The sequence below is a fragment of the Triticum urartu genome, chromosome 3 (genome assembly GCF_003073215.2).
Source record: "Triticum urartu cultivar G1812 chromosome 3, Tu2.1, whole genome shotgun sequence".
Classification (NCBI taxonomy): domain Eukaryota; kingdom Viridiplantae; phylum Streptophyta; class Magnoliopsida; order Poales; family Poaceae; genus Triticum; species Triticum urartu.
In genome coordinates, this window is record NC_053024.1 from 502,519,833 (window position 1) to 502,534,752 (window position 14,920).

The 14,920-nt window shown below is 46.3% G+C and overlaps 3 protein-coding genes across 5 annotated transcripts; 1 reads left to right on the plus strand and 2 right to left on the minus strand.

Moving 5' to 3' along the window:
* Positions 1–5,577: 5,577 nt before the first annotated feature.
* Positions 5,578–9,497, minus strand: LOC125544612 (putative RNA-binding protein YlmH). 3 transcript variants are annotated; one of them, XM_048708355.1, is made up of 12 exons: positions 9,288–9,497; positions 9,110–9,210; positions 8,242–8,373; positions 8,060–8,133; positions 7,885–7,990; positions 7,717–7,785; positions 7,278–7,342; positions 7,071–7,169; positions 6,797–6,896; positions 6,596–6,638; positions 6,183–6,289; positions 5,578–5,861 (listed from the first exon to the last, which is right to left on the minus strand). In XM_048708355.1, the coding sequence occupies exons 1-11, from the start codon at positions 9,385–9,387 to the stop codon at positions 6,219–6,221; spliced, it is 960 nt and encodes a 319-aa protein (XP_048564312.1). In that variant the 5' UTR covers positions 9,388–9,497; the 3' UTR covers positions 5,578–5,861; positions 6,183–6,218. The 3 variants fall into 3 exon arrangements, with proteins under 3 accessions (XP_048564312.1, XP_048564313.1, XP_048564314.1); XM_048708356.1 differs by lacking the exon at positions 6,596–6,638; XM_048708357.1 differs by lacking the exon at positions 5,578–5,861 and having other exon boundaries at positions 6,184–6,289; positions 6,596–6,657.
* A 69-nt stretch (positions 9,498–9,566) lies between these two features.
* LOC125544611 (pentatricopeptide repeat-containing protein At2g27800, mitochondrial-like) lies at positions 9,567–10,914 on the plus strand. The gene has a single exon (XM_048708354.1). The coding sequence runs from the start codon at positions 9,567–9,569 to the stop codon at positions 10,746–10,748; it is 1,182 nt and encodes a 393-aa protein (XP_048564311.1). The 3' UTR covers positions 10,749–10,914.
* A 466-nt stretch (positions 10,915–11,380) lies between these two features.
* Positions 11,381–14,627, minus strand: LOC125544610 (dihydroorotase, mitochondrial). The gene is made up of 7 exons (XM_048708353.1): positions 13,914–14,627; positions 13,634–13,815; positions 13,129–13,265; positions 12,743–12,908; positions 12,547–12,663; positions 12,005–12,165; positions 11,381–11,791 (listed from the first exon to the last, which is right to left on the minus strand). Exons 1-7 carry the CDS (start codon positions 14,150–14,152, stop codon positions 11,588–11,590), a joined length of 1,206 nt encoding a protein of 401 aa, XP_048564310.1. The 5' UTR covers positions 14,153–14,627; the 3' UTR covers positions 11,381–11,587.
* Positions 14,628–14,920: the final 293 nt, after the last annotated feature.

The following is a 14,920-nucleotide window of genomic DNA, read 5'->3' on the forward strand; positions in this document are numbered from 1 at the left end:
TGAACTTGTCGATAACCCTTAGCGACAAGCCGAGCTTTATAGATGGTCACATTACCATCCGCGTCTGTCTTCTTCTTAAAGATCCATTTATTTTCTATGGCTTGCCGCTCTACGGGAAAGTCAGTCAAAGTCCATACTTCATTTTCATACATGGATCCTATCTCGGATTTCATGGCTTCCAGCCAGTTGTCGGAATCCGGGCCCGCCATCGCTTCTTCATAGTTCGAAGGTTCACCGTTGTCTAACAACATGATTTCCAAGACAGGGTTGCCGTACCAATCTGGTGCGGAACGTGTCCTTGTGGACCTTCGAATTTCAGTAGGAGCTTGATCAGAAGTATCTTGATCATCATCATTAACTTCCTCTCTAGTCGGTGCAGGCACCTCAGGAACATTTTCTTGAGTTGCGCCATTTTCCGGTTCAAGAGGTAATACTTCATCAAGTTCTACTTTCCTCCCACTTACTTCTTTCGAGAAAAACTCCTTCTCTAGAAAGGATCCATTCTTGGCAACAAAGATCTTGCCTTCGGATCTGAGGTAGAAGGTATACCCAATAGTTTCTTTAGGGTATCCTATGAAGACGCATTTTTCCGACTTGGGTTCGAGCTTTTCAGGTTGAAGTTTCTTGACATAAGCATCGCATCCCCAAACTTTTAGAAACGACATCTTAGGTTTCTTCCCAAACCATAATTCATACGGTGTCGTCTCAACGGATTTCGACGGAGCCCTATTTAAAGTGAATGCGGCAGTCTCTAAAGCATAGCCCCAAAATGACAGCGGTAAATCGGTAAGAGACATCATAGATCGCACCATATCTAATAGAGTGTGATTACGACGTTCGGACACACCATTACGCTGAGGTGTTCCAGGCGGCGTGAGTTGTGAAACTATTCCACATTTTCTTAAGTGTGTGCCAAACTCGTGACTCAAGTATTCTCCTCCACGATCTGATCGCAGGAACTTGATTTTCCTGTCATGTTGATTCTCAACCTCACTCTGAAATTCCTTGAACTTTTCAAAGGTCTCAGACTTGTGTTTCATTAAGTAGACATACCCATATCTACTCAAGTCATCAGTGAGGGTGAGAACATAACGATAGCCACCGCGAGCCTCAACACTCATTGGACTGCACACATCAGTATGTATGATTTCCAATAAGTTGGTTGCTCGCTCCATTGTTCCTGAGAACGGAGTCTTGGTCATTTTACCCATGAGGCATGGTTCGGACGTGTGAAATGATTCGTAATCAAGAGACTCTAAAAGTCCATCAGCATGGAGCTTCTACATGCGTTTGACACCTATGTGACCAAGGCGGAAGTGCCACAAGTATGTGGGACTATCATTATCAATCTTACATCTTTTGGTACTCACACTATGAACATGTGTAGCATTACGCTCGAGATTCATTAAGAATAAACCATTCACCATCGGAGCATGACCATAAAACATATCTCTCATATAAATAGAACAACCATTATTCTCGGATTTAAATGAGTAGCCATCTCGAATTAAACGAGATCCTGATACAATGTTCATGCTCAAAGCTGGCACTAAATAACAATTATTAAGGTTTAAAACTAATCCCGAAGGTAAATGTAGAGGTAGCGTGCCGACGGCGATCACATTGACCTTGGAACCATTCCCGACGCGCATCGTCACCTCGTCCTCCGCCAGTCTCCGCTTATTCCGCAGCTCCTGTTTTGAGTTACAAATGTGAGCAACCGCACCGGTATCAAATACCCAGGAGCTACTACGAGTACTGGCAAGGTACACATCAATTACATGTATATCACATATACCTTTCGCGATGCCGGCCTTCTTGTCCGCTAAGTATTTGGGGCAGTTCCGCTTCCAGTGACCACTTCCCTTACAATAAAAGCACTCAGTCTCGGGTTTGGGTCCATTCTTTGGCTTCTTCCCAGCAGCTTGCTTGCCGGGCGCGGCAACTCCCTTGCCGTCCTTCTTGAAGGCTTTCTTACCCTTGCGGTTTTATTCACCATCAACATTTGATGTTCCTTTTTGACTTCTACCTCTGCTGATTTCAGCATTGCAAATACTTCAGGAATGGTCTTTTCCATCCCATGCATATTGAAGTTCATCACAAAGCTCTTGTAGCTCGGTGGAAGCGACTGAAGGATTCTGTCAATGACCGTGTCATCCGGGAGATTAACTCCCAGCTGAGTTAAGCGGTTATGCAACCCAGACATAGTGAGTATGTGCTCACTGACAGAACTGTTTTCCTCCATCTTACAGCTGCAGAACTTGTCGGAGACTTGATATCTCTCGACCCGGGCATGAGCTTGGAAAACCATTTTCAGCTCTTCGAACATCTCATATGCTCCGTGTCTCTCAAAACGCTTTTGGAGCCCCGGCTCTAAGCTGTAAAGCATGCCGCACTGAACGAGGGAGTAGTCATCGGTACGTGCCTGCCAAGCGTTCATAACGTCTTGTTCTGCAAGGAGAACAGGTGCGTCACCTAGCGGTGCTTGTAGGACATAATCTTTCTTGGCAGCTATGAGGATGACCCTCAGGTTCCGGACCCAGTCCGTGTAGTTGCTGCCATCGTCTTTCAGCTTGGTTTTCTCTAGGAACGCGTTGAAGTTGAGGACTACGTTGGCCATTTGATCTACAAGACATATTGTAAAAAATTTAGACTAAGTTCATGATAATTAAGTTCATCTAATCAAATTATTCAATGAACTCCCACTTAGATAGACATCCCTCCAGTAATCTAAGTATAACATGATCCGAGTTAACTAGGCCGTGTCCGATCATCACGTGAGACGGACTAGTCAACATCGGTGAACATCTTCATGTTGATCGTATCTTCTATACGACTCATGCTCGACCTTTCGGTCTTCTGTGTTCCGAGGCCATGTCTGCACATGCTAGGCTCGTCAAGTCAACCTAAGTGTTTGCATGTGTAAATCTGTCTTACACCCGTTGTATGTGAACGTTGGAATCTAACACACCCGATCATCACGTGGTGCTTCGAAACAACGAACTGTCGCAACGGTGCACAATTAGGGGGGAACACTTTCTTGAAATTATTATGAGGGATCATCTTATTTACTACCGTCGTTCTAAGTAAACAAGATGCAGAAACATGATAAACATCACATGCAATCAAATAATAATAGTGACATGATATGGCCAATATCACATAGCTCCTTTGATCTCCATCTTGGGGCTCCATGATCATCTTGTCACCGGCATGACACCATGATCTCCATTATCATGATCTCCATCATCGTGTCTCCATGAAGTTGCTCGCCAACTATTACTTCTACTACTACGGCTAACGCGTTTAGCAATAAAGTAAAGTAATTTACATGGCGTTTCTCAATGACACGCAGGTCATACAAAAAATAAAGACAACTCCTATGGCTCCTGCCGGTTGTCATACTCATCGACATGCAAGTCGTGATTTCTATTACAATAGCATGAACATCTCATACATCACATATATATCATTCATCATTCATCACAACTTTGGCCATATCACATCACAGAACACTTGCTGCAAAAACAAGTTAGACGTCCTCTAATTGTTGTTGCAAGTTTTTACGTGGCTGCAATAGGGTTCTAGCAAGAACGTTTTCTTACCTACGTGAAAGCCACAACGTGATTTGTCAACTTCTATTTACCCTTAATAAGGACCCTTTTCATCGAATCCGCTCCAACTAAAGTGGGAGAGACAGACACCCGCCAGCCACCTTATGCAACTTGTGCATGTTAGTCGGTGGAACCGGTCTCATGTAAGCGTACGTGTAAGGTTGGTCCGGGCCGCTTCATCCCACAATACCGTTGAAGCAAGATAAGACTAGTAGCGGCAAGAAAGTTGACAACATCAACGCCCACAACAAATTGTGTTCTACTCGTGCAAAGAGAACTACGCATAGACCTAGCTCATGATGCCACTGTTGGGGAACACTGCAGAAAACAAAAATTTTCCTACGGTTTCATCAAGATCCATCTAGGAGTTCATCTAGCAACGAGTGATTGGATTGTATCTACATACCTTTGTAGATCACGCGCGGAAGCATTCAAAGAACGGGGATGAGGAAGTCGTACTCGACGTGATCCAAATCACCGAAGATCCTAGCGCCGAACGGACGGCACCTCCGCATTCACCACACGTACGGTCAGCGTAACGTCTCCTCCTTCTTGATCCAGCAAGGGGGAAGGAGAGGTTGAGGAAGATGGCTCCAGCAGCAGCACGACGACGTGGTGGTGGTGGAGCTGCAGTACTCCGGCAGGGCTTCGCCAAGCTCTATGGAGGAGGATGTGTTGGAGAGGGAGAGGGAGGCACCAAAGGCAAAGGTAAGAGGTCCTCCATCCCCCCCACTATATATAGGGGGGCCTAAGGGGGGGCGCCGGCCCTAGGAGATGCGATCTCCTAGGGGGGCGGCGGCCAAGGGGTGGGGGGCTTGCCCCCCAAGCAAGGGGCGCCCCCCCTTTAGGGTTTCCCCCACCCTAGGCGCATGGGCCCTAGGGGAAGTGGCGCCCCAGCCCACTTTGGGCTGGATCCCTTCCCACTTCAGCCCATGGGGCCCTCCGGGATAGGTGGCCCCACCCGGTGGACCCCGGGACCCTTCCGGTGGTCCCGGTACAATACCAGTGACCCCGAAACTTGTCCTGACGGCCGAAATAGCACTTCCTATATATAATTCTTTACCTCCGGACCATTCCGGAACTCCTCGTGACGTCCGGGATCTCATCCGGGACTCCGAACAACATTCGGGTTACTGCATATACATATCCCTACAACCCTAGCGTCACCGAACCTTAAGTGTGTAGACCCTACGGGTTCGGGAGACATGCAGACATGACCGAGATCGCTCTCCGATCAATAACCAACAGCGGGATCTGGATACCCATGCTGGCTCCCACATGCTCCTCGATGATCTCATCGGATGAACCACGATGTCAAGGATTCAAGCAACCCCGTATACAATTCCCTTCGTCAATCGGTATGTTACTTGCCCGAGATTCGAGAATACCTCGTTCAATCTCGTTACCGGCAAGTCAGTTTACTCGTACCGTACTGCATGATCCCGTGACCAGACACTTGGTCACTTTGAGCTCATTATGATGATGCATTACCGAGTGGGCCCAGTGATACCTCTCCGTCATACGGAGTGACAAATCCCAGTCTTGATCCGTGTCAACCCAACAGACACTTTCGGAGATACCCGTAGTATACCTTTATAGTCACCCAGTTACGTTGTGACGTTTGGTACACCCAAAGCACTCCTACGGTATCCGGGAGTTACACGATCTCATGGTCTAAGGAAAAGATACTTGATATTGGAAAACTGTAGCAAACGAACTATACGATCTTGTGCTATGTTTAGGATTGGGTCTTGTCCATCACATCATTCTCCTAATGATGTGATCTCGTTATCAATGACATCCAATGTCCATAGTCAGGAAACCATGACTATCTGTTGATCAACGAGCTAGTCAACTAGAGGCTTACTAGGGACATGTTGGTGTCTATTATTCACACATGTATTACGATTTCCGGATAACACAATTATAGCATGAATAAAGACAATTATCATGAACAAGGAAATATAATAATAATGCTTTTATTATTGCCTCTAGGGCATATTTCCAACACCATTTACTTCATAAATACTGAAAACATATGGACTTGCAACTATAAGCGAATTGCGTACCTTCTAAATTTCATTCTCAATTTGATCTGGACTTTAAAGATAAGCTGTCACATATACTTTACATGTACTGTCCACTTGTCCTTTTCTCTTCTAAACATTATGAATCAGTTTCATCGTAAATATTCGCAGGCAGCTGCAGCCCTTGTGCTTGTGTAAGCAACTGAGCACTTCGCAAACTCTGAAAGCAAAGTGCACAGTAAAGAGTAGAAGAGTGAAATCCAAAATAGGGTAAGCACACATATCATAAATAAATTGTTTTTTCCATCATAGTATGATCTTTTATACTGCCTCAGTGATGACTTAGCAATACAATTACACCCTAACAATATACTCACGAGTTTCTTTAGAAATGTTGAACCCAGCTAATTTAAGCAAAATGAAGTAATTACTTGATGAATCTTAGAATTATACTGTACTAAGCAGAGCGAAATTTTCAGCTTTACTATTTGAATCGTGAACAAGAGAATTTTCTTCAAATAGTAGGTATCAAAATGCATACCACGAGTCAGGTATTCTTCAGAGAACAATTGATCAGTCACGGGCCTACAAATATTGAATCAACTGAACGACATATTTGCCTTTCTTCGTAGTCACGATTTCCCCAATCTACAGGAAATAATGACTTGAAGTAACTCAAGCATATAACAGAGATTTGAAAATGTATTAGACATCTCTAGTAGCATGCATACATCTTCCATAGCATGCTATAAGGGGTATTTCTGCATATCATATAATGCAAAGATCTAGGAGTAATTGTCAGCATATATCAACAAATATATTATGGATATAAGTGGACAGCCAAGGTTGTAATTTTTCCATTTAACATTTTGGAGTATGGTTCACAGAATAAAGAAGGAAAGGATTAAAACAACAACAAACACTAAACATATAGAATGGGCGGTCCAACTTAACTGCATACAGAATACAATGCAAGGCCCAACATATTCTCAAAAACCTGCACTGGTGGAATGCCTCTCAACCACCAGAAAAATTGTTCCATCAGAGTAAACTAGGTGCAACAGTAACATCATAATTTTATCCTAATTTGCTCGAGAGAATTCAAGACTCATCAAGCATTTATTCAAAAAGACAATAACTGGTGATTGATTTTACCTTTAATCTCCCCATCCCACTGACAGAAACAACATCCCCAGCCTTGAGGGTAGCTCCACTTTTCGAAACCAGTGACCAATTCACACGAACATCTCCAGAACTTACCAAACAGAAAAAGAAACTTACAATGAATTGCATTGTGCACGGTAATTAGAAAAACCAACAGGCTAACAGCACTGTCCAAAATAACATAAGAATGTCCAACTATTCATGTTAAGGTAAAGAAAAGCCTTACTGAACATAAAGTAACAAATTATCAGCTCAAAGTTCATACCTGATCATGCTACCAAGCTTTGTGCGTGATATTTTAAATCCTGCACTGGCCACAGCATCAACCCGAAGTGATGATTCTACAGTTTTAAAAGATTTGGTCCTGCAGGGCAGCGCTGAGCAGCTTATTCCAGGGTATTACATCATAAGTTGTTGTGATCTTAAGAATGCAGTATATACACTAAGATCCATGATGACATGTGAAACAAACCTTGGTGGCTCATACTCTATAGCAAGCAAGGGAATCTGGGTGCATGAAACACCAACTTTCCCCACCTGTTCAATAAAATATCATTCACAGTAAACCATAATTAGAAGAATCTGCACTTCCAACAAGGAAAATAATACTCAAAAAAATCATAAACAACAGTCAAAGTTCATGGGGAGATTCTTCGCGGACAGATTTGGGTCAAAACTCACAAATATAAAAGGCTAACATAAAAAGAACAAAGATTTTCAGCGATCTAAGCGGACATAAAAATTAAGATCGCAATGTGCTCTAATTTCTTAAAATGTCGAGTAAAAATAAATACATCAGCATGTAATATCTCAGATCTGCTCCATTATATAAACATAGGCACACAAGTGGGAGTATGCACATCCAGCTTGCGCAAACGAAAAATTGGCAACATAATTTGTGAGATACCTACCTTTTCTAGTGTGGAAGTCAGATAGTCAACAAGCTCTGGATCAACAAGGACCTGAGCACCTCTTTCCCCCTAACAGAAAAGCAAAGAGACAGCTCAAATGGTGATAAGATGGAAAAAGAAAAACTGGACACCGCATCAGGGAAATGAGTATTTGTGGAAAGTGTGGACCTGTAAAAGTATATCTCCAACTTTCTCCCTTGTAATTCCTGCCCCAAGAATAGCACCGAGAAAATCACCATGAGAACAGGGTTCTAATCGGAAATTCCCGGAGATGCTGGGAAAGGTTTAAAATTCAGTTTACATAACAGATAGTGGTGGCTACAACATATAAATTCTTGAAAACCTCAAAGCAGCAACTACATCTGGGTCACTTCTCATAGAGTCTGGATGCCCAACTGAAATTCGGCACCGCTCAGCCTAGATGGATATGAAGATGAGAAAAACAAGGTATATAGGTTAATATAAGCTATTATTCACGTAAAAATGGTAGCTATCAACAACTCCTTTGATTGTATTGAATTCCACCTGTGGATAGCCCCCCTGAGCTACTGCTTTGATATCAGCTAACTTTTCAATTGCTAGCATAGCCTCCGCTATGATAGGTGGCGTAAGAAAACTGGTGTGGAAGACATCTCTTCGTTGGGAAGCCCTTTGTGCCTGCATACGCTTGATGTCAGTACAAATTCATGAACTTAAGAACTAATGATCATGTAACTGTAACCCCAGTAATTTTCTCAATATAAAACAGGGTGATATGCCTTCTCTTGGAAATGGACTAACTACGGTACTGGAACAAATTTACTGAAAAGCCATGTGGTAACCTCATGGTACATTGTTAATATGCAAAAAGGCAGTTATGTTATGTTATGTTCTACTAAGCATCATGTGACACTATAGGATATCAGGATCAACTTTGTATTTCCTCCCTACAGCTTATCCGTACATCTATTCACCAATTCTAGAACTCCTGCCACTTGGTATACCTGGGAAGAAGCAATTTTATTCTCTTCCTACAAAGGCACCAGTCAATATGATTGAAAGGTTATGTTTTCACACACCAAATGGACAATTAATTGACTTTTTCTTCATGCTTCAATAGCGAAACAGCTAACAGGAAGCACATCTCATTTCCCCTAATTTTCATGTACTAAAAATACTCTCTTAGAGAGGAAGCATCAGCCTATTAGAACACAACCTGAAGCTCATGAATAGTGGGAAGAAGTCTAAAATTCCATCGAGGCACAGTTCGTCGACAGGCCAAGTATCCGCACTATCATCAACCATCTAATCTCAGTAAACGGGGCAGTCAATAGAACTGTTTCACGTCGAACTAGACTCTGACGGAGGTTCAATGGAAAATACAAATGTGCTAGAATGAAGAAAAAGAGATAACCATATCCAGAATGTCCATGACTTCCTCGATTACATGCCTGTGCACGCCCCACTTATCTCCGACTGCGGCCGCCGAGACGGCGAGGGCCAGGTCACACCGCCCTGCGCACGGCGGCCAAGCCTTAGACAGACAGCTCAATCAGAGCATCAGACCGACCGGGCAATGGGTTAGGGCTTACCTCGCGCGAAGAAGCGGAGTGGCGTGGCGATAGCGCGGCGCGGGCAAGGGCAGTGGAGGAGTCGCCGGAGAGGGCTTGCCAAGGCGACCGCGGCGGCCATCCTTTCTGCAAGCCGACCAGGCCGCCTGTGCTCTGAGCCTCTGTGATGTGATGTGAGCGTGCCGTGCTTGGTGGCGGTTGCCTAACCGGGTGCGGGATTGTGTTGTGCCGTCTGTGGCCTTTTGTGGGTTCTGTGGAGTGTACTGGTGTTGCAGTATCCCCGCCGCCGCCGCCGCCGCGATGAGCACGCTCCTCCGGCGCATCCTCTGCAGCACGCCCGCCGGCGCCTCCCTCTCCCACCGCCTCCCCTTCGCCACCTCGTCCCGCCGCACCCCGCACCGCTTCCGCCGCAGCCACCGCGCGCCCAGCCAGTCGCCGTCGCCCGACGCCGTCTCCGCCGCCGTCGCCTCCCTCCCCTCCCGCCTCACCCCGGCCGTCCTCGCATCCTCCCTCGCCTCCACCTCCGACCTCCGCCTCCTCTTCCCGCTGCTCACCCACTCCCTCGGCCGGCCCACCTTCCGGCCCGACCCGGGGCCCTTCCTCGTCGCCGTCAAGCGCCTGGGCGCCGCCCAGCTCTACCACGAGTTCGACCGCACCTGCGCCCTCTTCTTCTCCCTCCTCCCGTCCCTGCCGTCCCCGGGGCCCCTCCTCAGGGCCGCCCTCTACTTCTACTGCGAGTTCCGCAAGCTCGGCAAGGCGTTCCACGTCTACACCCTCATGCGCGCCTCCGCCGACCCGGCCGCGCGCCCCGCCGCCGACACCTACCACGCGCTCTTCACGGCGCTGCTGTCGCGCGGGGGCAACGACTCCATGGTGCACTACATGTACATGGACACCGTCTCGGCGCTGTTCCGGCAGATGCTGGAGGAGGGCGTCCCGCCGGACACCCGGGCGCTCAACGTGCTCGTCAGGGGCTACGCGCAGTCGCTGCACCTCAACGACGCGCTGCGCGTGTTCCACCAGATGGCGCCCGTCTACGGCTGCCAGCCGGACGGCCTCACGTACAGCTACCTGGTGCGCGGGCTGAGCGCGCAGGGCCGCACCAAGAACGCCCGGGAGCTGTTCGACGAAATGCGGGGCAAAGGGATGATGCCGACGGAGCCGTCCTGCAACGCGTTCGTCAGCGCGCTCGCCGTGGCCGGGGAGGCCGCGGAGGCCGAGCGGGTGATGTGGGATATGGCCAGGGCGGGGGCGGTGGTGGATCATATCACGAGGAGGGCGGTGGTGGAGGAGCTGGGGAGGGCCGGGAAGAGGGACGACGCTGAAAGAGTGGTCAGGGAGATGGAGGAGATGGGCATGCTCAGAGTCGCCGAGCGGCGAGAGCTCCTCGCTTCCATCCAAGACGACGAGGACGGCGACGATGGCATGGATGCTGCTGTTGAGAGCACGAGAGGTGGTGATCGGCGACGACGACAAAGTTAGCAGAGAATTCAGCAGCTGCATTGGATGTTTTATCTGCATTGGATTTTTTTTTACTATGATTCTCGAGTATCCGTTCACAAATGTAAGATGTTTTAGGTATGTCAATATAGTCTATATTTGAATTGAAATGAATGAACAAGCACACTAAAACTAGAACGTGTCTATATACATTTGATTTAGAAAAAAAAAAGGTTACTGTAGGACATCTTATATTTGTGTGGAGGGAGGAACAGAGTCATGTGTGCAATGTGCCCACAACGATACATGCGAGTTGAAAACGGATCGTGTAATTGAATGTTAGTAAGTTTGAAGAGTTAAAATATCTTGAATTATCACCTGCAACTACGCGCGAACAACACGTCTTTTAAACACGGGGTGGAATGAAAGAGACGAGGAATATACCAGGGAACTGGCTAAATTCTTCTTCTCGTATTGTTGTGCGTAATATGAGCACCAACCTGTTGGGTAGAGCTATGCCGACACAACTCTACGCACGCCTTTGACGCCATGGCTGTGGCTGCCGCTTCACCTGCCGTGCCAATCGACTCAACAAGACTCGCAAGCAAATAGTATCAGCTTACCCTTTCATCTTCTGATGAGGTTTTAGTGCAATCCACTGAAATGCAGATAACTCAACAAGAACCTCTTTTCTTTTATTCAGACGAAGACTTTTTCGCTCTTGCTTCGAATAAGTTGCTCTTACAAAGTTGCTTTTAGGAATCCCACACGGGGTAAGTTTACAACCAAAACCATGTTTGTCAGGCTCATTCTACTTTAAAGGGGGAGATGGAACGGCTCCACTTACTGTTTCTCCCCCAAATGGATCGTCTGTAATTTGCTTATTCTTCAGGCTGATCGGACGGAAGCCATTCCAGAGTGTTGCCGGTGGACATAGGCACAATCACCCCTGAACCGTACGCATAAGTTGCAGGCACTTTCCAGGGGCTCCTTCTCAGAACAATCTTTGATGTGTTCCTTGGGAGTCCATAAAAATCTGGCCCATTGAAGCTTGTAAACGCCTCTAGCTTATCAAGAGCACCGACCTGAAACAGGACAAAATATGTCCAAAAAACAGATTAGTAAGAAATCCTAACATTTTCATGTCGGATAGAGTAGTTCTTTGCCTATAAGATTGTGATAGACTTTTTGTAGCTGAGACAATTATAACAGTAGTTTCTAGTAAGATGATAACGATCCAGGCCAAAGAAAATACTGAACTCCAATGAGAGAGAGAGAGAGAGACAGAAATATATTACCTCTTCAAATACCTTCGCATAAAGAGAAAGAGCAACAGGAGCGCTATATATTCCTGCACATCCACAGGAACACTCCTTCATCCGTTTATCATGGGGAGCACTGTCAGTGCCAAGAAAGTATTGTCTGCTCCCACTTGTTACAGCAGAAACAATAGCTTGCCCTGGGGTAGAAGATTCAGAGACAATTAAACACATTGGATGTTGTAGAAAGAAGAAAAGGGAAATTGATCATATTTTCTACCAAGCACATCACTAGTGTTATCCTACAAATAAAAGGTGCACTTTTGATAATAAAAGAATGCAATGAAGTCCAAAGCCATGTTCATATATTCGAAATTGTAATGCTGGCAAAGAATATAAGCATCAAAGGAATATGACAACGTAATGCGAGAATAGCAATGTTGTAGATCTAGTCTTTTACTGCTGAAGGAATATCCAAGCCAATGTTTTCTACCATAAATATTTCAGTGAGAACAATAACTAATGGTAGGGCAGACTGGAAACTTATGTGGGTTAGGGACACGAGAGTGACCGGAACATACTGTGAGTTTCTCTCTTCAGCACTGGCAAGCAATAATTGTGAGGCTGTAAACCACCCTGAAACAACGCATTCCTGTTTAGAAGGAGATGCTGTGGAGTCACTGTTGCAGCAACATGACCTGAAAACACACAAAAGAAATGTAAGAACCACGTATAGGGAAAAACAGAAGTATTAATGATCATTGTAAGAGCGCATACCTTCTTTGCATGATTCTACGAAGTTCACTGCATCCATCGTAGTGATATGTTCCATAACGATTTTCAGCTGTGGAAGTTTTTGTACAAGTGGTGCTAATATTTTCTCAATGAAGACCTTCTCACGGTCAAAGGTATCGACATGAGGATCTGTGACTTCTCCATGAACCTGAAGGAAATGAAAAATAGCCATAAAGGTGACTATGTTGGCATTGACCGTACAGGTATCAATATTACTAACTCTGACGAACATCTTTTTGATAATTTTGGTACTGTCAAGGCAACAAATGGCAAGCCCATTTAATATCTGAAGTAAAGCTAGAGACCAACTTGGCAGATGAACCAAAACTTTGGGGTTCTGTGTAGGGAGAAGAACAATAACCACTTACAAGTAAAGGCATTTCCTGCTTAACCATCTCTTCAAGGACAGGCAAGCATTTCCCCAAAATATCAGTTACGCCATCTTGGGAGTTAGTAGTTGCTCCAGCAGGATACAACTTGACAGCAAAAACCACACCACTCTTTCCTACAAACCAACAAAACAAACATGGCATGCAAAATAAACATTATGATCCATCACTTCATAATTTATGAGTCATGACTGAAGGAGGAGCAGAACATTTACAAGATGAATCAGAATCGTTAAGGGAATAACCATAATCACGTTAATAAATCTTATTCTAGCTTCTAAAATGCACTAACAATGTGGTAACAAACTCATCGTGTGTATGCACATCAAAACTAACAAACAATAGGGCTGACTATAAATTTGGTTTTTTGCTAGTTGGGAGACAGATATAGATATTTGAAAACCAGGAGACGCAAATCATGAAGTACACACAGCAAAAAAAAAAAAACAGCTAAAGAACCAATTTCGGTAGGGAGAATCCGTACTTGCAATCTTAATTTCTTCCGGGCTAGTGCTGTCCGTGAGGTAGAGCGTCATGAGCGGCACGAAGCTGCTGCCGGGAGGCAGCGCCTTCATGATCTCATCTCTGTACGCGATCGCACGTGCCGTTGTTGTAACCGGGGGCTTCAGGTTGGGCATGACGATGGCTCTCTGAAAGTGCCTCGCGCTGCCACAGAGCACACAACAAAACACAGAGGCGCTGCCTGTTAAGCTCTTTGAGGCATTGCACCGAACAGTAAGAGTGCACTAGCAGAAGGAGCAAACCTGTGGGGGAGCACAGCGGCCATCACGTCGCCGTCGCGGAGGTGGAGGTGCCAGTCGTCGGGGCGCGTGATGGTGAGCTCCTGCGTCGCCGAGGAGGCCATGGCGCTCGCCCTCGTGTTCGGGCGGTGGCGAGGAGGGTGGACTCGGACCCGGTGCTGGGGCGACGGCCGCGGGAAGGAGACCAGAGGCTTCAGATGCGGGTTCGCGGAGACGGCGGTGGTGGTGATCGCGAACTGCATTGACTTGGTGGCTTTATTCGGATTCGGTTTGGCCCTCCTCCGGTGGCGAGTCCGGCGTGGAGCAGCAAGAGGCGTGGGCGTTTGGTGGGTAGAAACCGAAGATTCGGTTGGTGTAGTTCGGTGTTTGGCTCGGTTAAGTAATTTCGAACCCAAAATGACGAACGAAATTAGAAAAAAAAAACCCGACAATTTGGCTCGGTTTTTGGATTCTGCCGGAGTACCCGGGAGCACCTCCGCCGTGTGCAGGCGTGCAGCGACGTAGGGACCGAGGCAGCGCGCTATGGGAGTACGGGTCTACGGTGGTCGGAGGCTGGAGAGAAGCAGAGAAGGTGACGCGACGGTAAGTGGCGGCGCGCGGCGAAGGCGGGGGAGGAGCCAGCAAGGAGGCGGCGCGACGGGAGTGGCGAGCGTGCGTGCTGGCCGTGCGCCTGGCTGGTGCGGTGGGTTGTGCGCCAAGGCGACGGCCAAGGCACACGGGTGCGCGGGTATGGGACGGCTAGAGCAATACCATACACATACCATGCAGTCAATGGGTATAAAATTTTACCCATATCCGTACCCACGGGTATGAAACTTTATCCGTACTCATACCCGGCGGGTATCCATACCCATTGGGTACCAATGAGTAGATCAAATAATACACAAGTTATTTACAATTTCACATTCATCGATATCACATTTGACCAAAAAATATTTATCTCAACTCAGTAACAGATAGATGAGTACATAACAATTATCTCAATTCAAATTAACAATTGATGACAACTT